Source organism: Poecilia latipinna, unplaced genomic scaffold (assembly GCF_001443285.1).
Source record: "Poecilia latipinna isolate Pla-1442-1.1 unplaced genomic scaffold, P_latipinna-1.0 Scaffold1667, whole genome shotgun sequence".
Taxonomy (NCBI): Eukaryota; Metazoa; Chordata; class Actinopteri; order Cyprinodontiformes; family Poeciliidae; genus Poecilia; species Poecilia latipinna.
The window spans coordinates 87,475-95,871 of NW_015114283.1; the positions used below are offsets into that span (position 1 = coordinate 87,475).

General features: G+C 39.0%; 1 protein-coding gene across 3 annotated transcripts in view; it reads left to right on the forward strand.

Moving 5' to 3' along the window:
* kcnk18 (potassium channel, subfamily K, member 18) overlaps positions 1-7,980 on the forward strand; it is an 11,012-nt gene extending 3,032 nt beyond the window's left edge. Inside the window, exons 1-3 of one of the 3 annotated variants that reach the window (XM_015059896.1) lie at positions 148-459; positions 689-832; positions 5,761-6,045. In XM_015059896.1, the coding sequence (XP_014915382.1) occupies positions 231-459; positions 689-832; positions 5,761-5,792 (405 nt within the window). In that variant the 5' untranslated portion in view covers positions 148-230 and the 3' untranslated portion in view covers positions 5,793-6,045. Of the gene's footprint in view, positions 1-147; positions 460-688; positions 833-5,760; positions 6,046-6,985 lie in introns of those variants that run through there. The other 2 variants (XM_015059894.1, XM_015059895.1) reach the window with 2 other exon arrangements.
* Positions 7,981-8,397: the final 417 nt, after the last annotated feature.

An 8,397-nucleotide genomic window follows, 5' to 3' on the forward strand; every position in this document is an offset into this window, starting at 1 on the left:
TCTCCACATTCAAACCCGGAAAACGTTTAAGGAAACGATGTCCATTAACACAATATGATTACCGATAATGCATGTATGAAATAAAATAACATTTTGAGCCACATTCATACCAGTAGGTGGCGCCAATGCATGCCATATTTTTGCCAACAGCCAGTGGAGGGGCGGGAAGGGAAAACTCATCGAGAGGAAGCAGAGACACCTGCTGAACGCTGAGGGAGACAGACGGGCGGATGATCATGTCAGCAGAAACAGATGTGCTCCACGAGTCTTGGAACGGGAGACGCTGCGCGGCCTTCGAGAAGCTCTTTCCTCACCTGACGCTGTGCTGCGCCTTAGTGGCTTACACGATGCTGGGCGCCTTCATCTTCATGCTGGTTGAAGGGGGAAGTAAATCCAGCACCGAAGATGAATACCGCAACTTTCTGTCGCAGATTGTCGAGATGGTCCAGAACGATACCAGTAAGTCTGAGCGTATTACAGCTTTTACTATCTACTGGAGCATATACATTAAAAAAAAAAAAGATTTTATTTATTTATTTATTTATTAATTATCGTAGTGACAATGTTTGGAAGTTGGATCTAGGTACATAAGAGTTGTTCTTAGTAAAGTCATTCCATTAACCTGTTTTGTGGAAACGGTTCACTTTGTGGTTTTGATGTCCTCTAAGCATTCTCCTCTTGGTTTCAGATCATAATTCCTGCACACTCAGCCAAATAATTGACAAAGTTGAGAGACAAATGAAGGAATTCAAGCTCATATGGTTGCAGAGCCCCAGCAGATGGGATTTTCTTGGTTCCGTCTTCTTCTGCTGTACTATTTTTACAACTGTTGGTAAGTTGGTGTTAAAATGTGTGGTGCAATGTTGACAGGAAATGGATTTGTTGACTCTTTCTCCAGGTTTCTGAAGTGATGTCTTCCAAACTCTCACACAGCAGATGCATTAAGCTTCTGGGCGTTGCTGTGGTGTTAGTAACCAAAGTGATCACAAAGATGCTGTCAAAGTTCTCAGACCGACATAGTCAGGTTACACGCTGGATTTTGTGATGTATTCAAAATTAATTCAGTTTCTCATAATAATTCCTCACAATTAGTGCATTTTTTACAATATTAAAATATTTATACTACCTCTCTGTGTCTATAGAAACCATCTGCAGCTGCATTGGACTCTCTTGCATAAAACATAACACCTTTCATTTTGCTACGTTCTTTTGATACCACCCACCTATTTCTCCATAGGGTGTCACTACAGTCCTCATCTCTTGTCCTCCACCTCATTACTCTCATCCATCTTCGCCCTACACTTCCTGGCCTCATTATTCACTTCTGTCCTCCCTGCTCCAGGTACCATGTTAGGACTTCTAATGCCTCGTTTCCACTGAGTAGCATAGGTTAGTACAGTTTTGTAGGCTATTTTGACTTTTCCCAATGTAAAAGTGGCCCATACAGCCGACTGGTACCGACTGGCTATTTGTGAAACACTTTCGCTATTCTGAATATATATACATTTATTTACATATTATTTAGATTTTTTTTTAATCTGGAATAAACCTGAATGAACCTTGAATAAATTCATTTAGTGTAGGTCCAAAAAACAATGGTACCATATGGTTAAGTTGGAGCTACTAGTGCCACACAACACAGTTCATTGACTGGAGGACAGAAAAAATGTCTCTACTACAAAACATGAGACAGTATTGTGTCACATTTGTCATCACACTACTGTGATGCTACGCTAGGTGTGAGAGTCCAACTGGTGAACACACAGGTCTTTGATAAAAAACTTCATCTTAATCGCTATGAATGTTGGAGAAGGCAAAACCTGACCTGTTTTGAAGTTACATCTGTGGTAAAACTTTACAGAAATTCTATGTAAATTCAAGCTTCAACAATTTATTAAATCACTGCCAGAAGTTTCTTGCCTCATGTAACAGGGTTTCCACGCGGGAGTAAAAGGTAGTCAATTAAATTGGCTCAAATTAAGGCCAGTAAAAGGCAACAAATAGAATTTGACTTGGTAGTTAATTTTTTCAATAAACATTTCATGACCCCTTCAATATATTTAGAATATTATGATGACTTTTTGTTTTAAGTTTCTTTTAACTATAAAATCTGTATTAAAAATGATATCTACTCCCAGGACCTGAGCTGATGTTCCCTCATCAACCAAGCGCTAATTAATTGTTTAGACCTTAGTTGGACTATTTCTTAGTTACCTCCCTTTAACTGTGACTCGTACGCTCTCTTACTCTCTGCACTATGTCCCAAACAGTTTATTGTCAGTTATTGTCAGACGTTTGTGTAGATCACTCAGCAACCTTGTCCCTTTAAAAATCCTTTCAAATTAAAAGCTTCAGTAAAAAGGTAACAAATAACTCTTGGTTAAATGAGATATATATATATATATATATATATCTTAATAAAGTAATTTACATATAGTTAAATCACTTCAACTCATTTGGCTACAACTCCAGAAGTTTCTACACATTAGAAAACATTTCATGTAAAAAGTCTGTTTTAAAGCAATCTACAAGTAAAACTTTCAACCATTAAACAAGGATCATTTTTAATAACACTTTAGCATTTTTGCCAGTCTCCCTGCATGAGGACCTACGGCTTGTCGCATTTTGTAGATGCGCCACCAGGCTTCTTCCAACCTGATGGAGAGAGAAGACAGAAAAAACAGGCCATTAGTGATGCACTTATTTAAAAAGCAAACAATTTGAGCATGATTCAGAGATGAAGGTTGACTTCCAGGCTGGATATCAATGAAACCTTCTGAACTTCCAGGTTGATGGGTCTGAAACTCTTCTCCCAAATGAGTAAGGTGGAGCAGGGAGTACTGGCAGCAGCTGCAGGGCTACATCATCTTCTGGATCAAACATAAGCTAGTGTTAAAATGTTGCAGTAACTAAAAAGCATGACAACATTTTAGAGAACATTTCTTCTGAGCTTCAATACCATGAGAGAGCAGACTCATGTTCTTGGCCATACAGAAGGTCTTCGTTAAGAACAAGGAGTTTGGGTTTCGCTTAATTCTCCTGAAGATCCTGGATGTAAAATTACAAAATCTATCAGAAAAGACAAAATCACAAATCAGACTTTAAGAATGACTGAATTCAATCTTATAGCTGTCTCCCCTGCAAATAACTTGTAATTACCCAGCAATTTCAAATGTTCAGAGTAATTTTATGTTCCTAAAAAATAAATATAGCACTTAACACAATAAAATGACAAATATAATTTAATTTATAAGTAAAACTTAACTTAAACACTAACTTAGAGCTGAATAACTTTCAGCACCAACTTTAAATAAATGTTTTTGTAATTAATAGTAACAATAATAATAAAATTAGCAATCATTAACACTAGATATTGCCTTACTTTTGCTTTTAACTCGTTGCCGAAAACCAGCGGGAAACGGTGGTTCTCTCTCGGCTTAACAAGCCGTTTCGCCCAGTCAACTGACAGAGCGGATGAGACGAGCCGGCGGCTGCAGGGGAGCGGATAAGTCCGAACACGTCCGAGCATGTTTGTAATTAAACTGTATGTAGCGGCCACTCGGACTGAACAGCCAGACGCAGGGAGTTTCAAACGGGTGCAGTTTAATCTCGACCTTTCTTTCCATCGACACCGTGAAAACTGTAGTATAAAACAAAAGGATACAGAACCGTTGGACATGCCCAGCTCTTGTATAAAACCACAGAAGGTAAAATGGGTTAGCAGCAACAGGAATGAGAGTCAAAAGGCCCATGCTCAACAGTTGATTTGCATTTGCATGGCTCTCAGCAACTTCATTTAAATACGAAAACCTCTGCTAGGCCCAAGGGGGGGGTTGATAGGGGAACACGGACACACAGCGTTTTTGACCATTCTTGGCAGTGCTCTACAATTTTCCACTCTGACAAAAACCTCTTGCAGATAACCCTCAATCTCTATGCGCACGGCAGAACTAGGTGTCAATAGCTGTAGAAAATCCCACTTTTCATGCAGTGTGATCTGATCATTTATGTGCACATTATGTCCAGCGAAACAAGTTAATTCACACATCAGCAGGATGCATTTTGTTTGCATAGATGGACAGAAGAGAAAGAAAGGGAGAAAACAGAATGCAGTTTTCTCCATCTAATCCACCTTATGTTTCAAAAATTCAGAAATATTTCAGATGAAACTCGTCAAATGGTATCTATACTGGAGATAGTCTGTTGTCGGAGTCCCGGCACTTTATCTATTTAAGTTTTATTATTTCCACCAGTGAATGTGTCGTGGATAAACAAATTATTGCTCTCTGAGCTCCAGCCAAAGTGGATGACATGCAGTCGAATGTTAATCTACTTAAGATCAAAACAGACAAGATATGCAGATGCTAAATATGAATTAGCTAAGTACTTTCTCATGTTAAATGAAAACTGTCATTTCGAGTTAATGTGGTTATTCAACCATTCTTCACTGAGATTGTGTGGACAGTCTTATGAACACAACGGTCTGTTAATAATGCACTCATAAGCTTAATGCCTCTAAGATGTTAGACGGAAAGAGACCGAGCTTTAATGCAGGGTGTGGTCTAATGCATAATATTCTTCCAGTTATTAGTATCTGTACAGATGAATTTGAGAACCAAAAGAAAGATGAAGGTCATGCTTAAAGAAAATGAAGAGGAGGTGGAGGAGATTTACCACAAATATACATTTATTTTATGAATATCTGTAAGATATTTGGACTGCGACATATGTTTGCCTTCTGTAGTCTATGTTTTGATTATACATTGTCTTCTTGCCATACATATCGATTAATAAATGTCTGTAGCTGATATTTGCGTGATATATCGTCCATCTCTCTCCGAGAAGCAGAGCATCACTCCACTCTGCTAATTAGATACTATGAGCAGAGATTATTATTTACAAGAACATCAGTCTCACACAATCTAAAATAAGCAAATCTCAGGGGATTATGTTGTCTCTTCAGCTTTTCTAATGTTTATGTTTAAAGTTCACAAATTTAAACATAACAAAACACATTTTCTTTTCTCAAACCTACTTCTCCTCCCATGACTTGACATGGAAGAAACAAGTGAAGATATCACTGATGTCTTCTTCTGTCAGTTGCATGACTAAGTACTAAAAGGTTGTCAACTAATGGCTAATGGCTTAGCAGCAGCAGGAAGTCCAGATCACTGAGAAGACAAGCCACTTTAGATTGAGAATGCCTTTTACATCGCCACAAAGAGCTTGTTAAAGATTTAGAGGCCTAGTTGCAGATTTGATTTTTGTCCTTGTACAATCAAAATCCATCGTGCACTCAGAGGGAAAGCAAAGTTCTCACTACTGTCAGATTTTAAAAAAGAAATGTTAATTTGTTGGACTGGCACAAAATATGCTTTTCAGATGAGGCTTGATATGACTACAGCGCGTTTTGGAAGTCTCTGTAATTGAAACGTTACTTTGTTTAATAGAAGTCGCACCCAGCAGGGCGTTTTGTGATGGTCTTGAGGAACATTCAGATCTCAGTAGCAGGAAGACGAAGCAGGTCTAAATATGTCAGAAGAAATGTAGGAAGGAAGTCGTTCAGAAATGTCCTGGATGGATATCTATTCACAATCCGTCTACAGCCTCACAACCTGATATTTTACTATGAAGTATTGTTACTGGAAAACTTACGGACCACTTGTTCTCACTGTTGTTTTGACTTCTAATCACTCATGTGTCATTTACATTTATTGCATTTATCAACTTCACATTGTCATTCTGTTTTTCTTTCCACAGAAGGTACGTCTGGCTCAGTGTCTGTGTGCTGAGCTGGTTTCAGTCATGGACTTTAACTTTATTATTTCTGTTTTTAACTGTGTTTACTGTAGATAATGTTTTTATTTTCTGGGGAAAGTATTCCTGGCTTAATTCTTCTGTGTTTAGTTGTACTTTTCTCCTGAATGCAGATGGACTGTTGAAATCAGAAGTTTGCAAACACTATATTAAAAAAAACATGCATTTTATTTTCCTTTTCGCACAGTCTGATGTGAAGTCAGAATAAACTTTTCCTCTTTTAGATCAGTTAAGAGTACCAGAATGTTTCCTATTTGCTAAATGCCAGAATAATGAGAAGGAAGTTTTATAGGCATTGTTGTTTTTATTTAATAGTTGGTAGGAATTTTGGGCCATTCCCCCTGAGAGAATTTGGGGAACTCAGCCATGTTTGAATGTTACCTTGCTGACACACACACACATCCGACTTTTCAGTTCTGCCCATAAACTTTCAATAGTATTTAGATCAGTGTTTTGTAATGGCTGCTCCGAAACACTGACTTTGTTTTTCTTCAGCTTCTTTGTAACCAGCTTGGCAGTATGCTTTGGGTTATTGTCCATTTGGAAGACCCATTTGTGTCCAAGCTTTCACTTCATGGCTGATATTGCATCAGTATTTCCACATAATGTTCTTTCCTCAAGATGCCATCTATTTTGTGAAGTACACCAGTCCCTCCTTCATCAAAACAATCCCACAGCATACTGCTTCCAGCCATGTGTTTCACAGTTGGGATGGCGTTCTCAGGCTTACAAGCTTTTTTATTCTCTCTGTGTGTGTGTGTGTGTGTGTGTGTGTGTGTGTGTGTGTGTGTGTGTGTGGTTCTAATTCGTAAAATCAGATAGCATGAGCTAAATGTCCACTGTTATGCTGACGACACTCAGGTAGGTAGATTGCAGGCATGTCTTGGATTGTAAATGTTCTGCTTCCAATTTCTAACAAAAATTGGAAGTAGAACATTTTTGGTTCTGGTCCAAATCGTCTTTGGACCAGAACCTCTGAAAAACAAACTGCTCAGTCACTTGATCTGGATGACATTAAGTGAATGTTAATCATTATATTAATCTAAGGATTCTCATTAATTTGACTACATTTGACCGTTTCTTACAAGAAACAAGACACCATTCAGGAATGTAAGCAGGCTTTGTCCACCATGTTGATAAATTGTCAATTGCTCCACTGTGACTGTAGGATATGGACAAATCTACCCAGTCACCTTGCTTGGTAAAGTGCTCTGCATCATTTATGCGATGGTGGGCATTCCTCTCATGCTTCTGGTCCTTCTCGATGTGGGAGACTGTCTCGCGTTAGTGATGTCCAAAGCCTACAACTGCGCCCACAACCTCTTCAAGAAGTGGTTACGGTGGAGAACTTGCAGGAGAAGACCCTGGTCAAACCGGCGGACTCTGGACGACGGCACCTTTGTTTTCAGGCACGGCGGGGTGATTCGTCAACCTCTCGATATCCAGCAGGTGTTGAAATCTCAGGCAGATGTTCGACACCACTCTATTCATCTCCATAAAAACAAAGATATCTTTGAAAAGCTGCTGGCGAGAGATAATTTAATGATAAAAGATCCACTGCTCAGGTCCCTCTCCTGCCCTGAACTCGACCAGATGCCAAAACCACCTAGTGGATTTGCCATATGGGATTTCTCGGGGTTAGGGGATGTAATGGAAGACTTGGACGTTCCATTTTTACTAATTCTTTTCATTGTATTTGCATATATTTGCTTCGGAGGAATAATTCTACCACTGTGGGAACCTCAGATTGAAGGATTTGACTCTTACTACTTTTGCTTCATCACAGTCACTACAATTGGATTTGGTGACATCACACCTACAGACCCCAAGTGCTTCTGGATAACCTCCCTTTTTACTGTTGTTGGCATGAGCATTATGTCCATGGCTTTCAAGCTAAGCCAAAACAGAATTGTTTCTTTTTATCAATACTGCATCCGGTTCATTGGCCGGGCAAATACTGATGTGGAAAATGTGGAAAAAAAGTAAGTCAAGATCTTCTGAATCAACTTTTGGGATTGTAGAATTTAGTATTTCCTGGATTTAAGCAATTATTTATTGTGTGTTTTTCATAAGAATGGTTAATTATGAAGTCGTGCATGTGGCAAACACTTTATCCAGTGAATGGCTGTCATGATTAAAGAGATTTGTTTTCAAACATTTAAAGGGGTAGTATTATGTTTTACAGTCATGTAGTTTTCCACACAATCAAGTAACTGTTGCCTTCATTTCTTATAATGATGTATATATATATTAGTTTAATGACTTAAAATTGGGCCTCTGTCTCTTTAAAACCCCATGCTCTTTCTGAAACTCTGCCTTCAGGAAGTCATTACAACATGGCTTCTCTATTAACCCTTTAACAACGTTTTTACCAGTGTATCACTGAGGTGTAGCTCCTTTAATGAGCTCAGCAGAAGCACAGTTCCTCCTGGTGTTTGCCAACTGCTTCTGGCTAGTTTGAAGGAGCTGAGTAGGTGAGTTGTGTGAGAGAGGTGCTCTATGAGGCAGAAGCATGGAAGCTTGGAACCGCAACCGTGAGGTTCCAAGCTCACAGCTCGCCTGCCTTCATCGTAGAAGGCG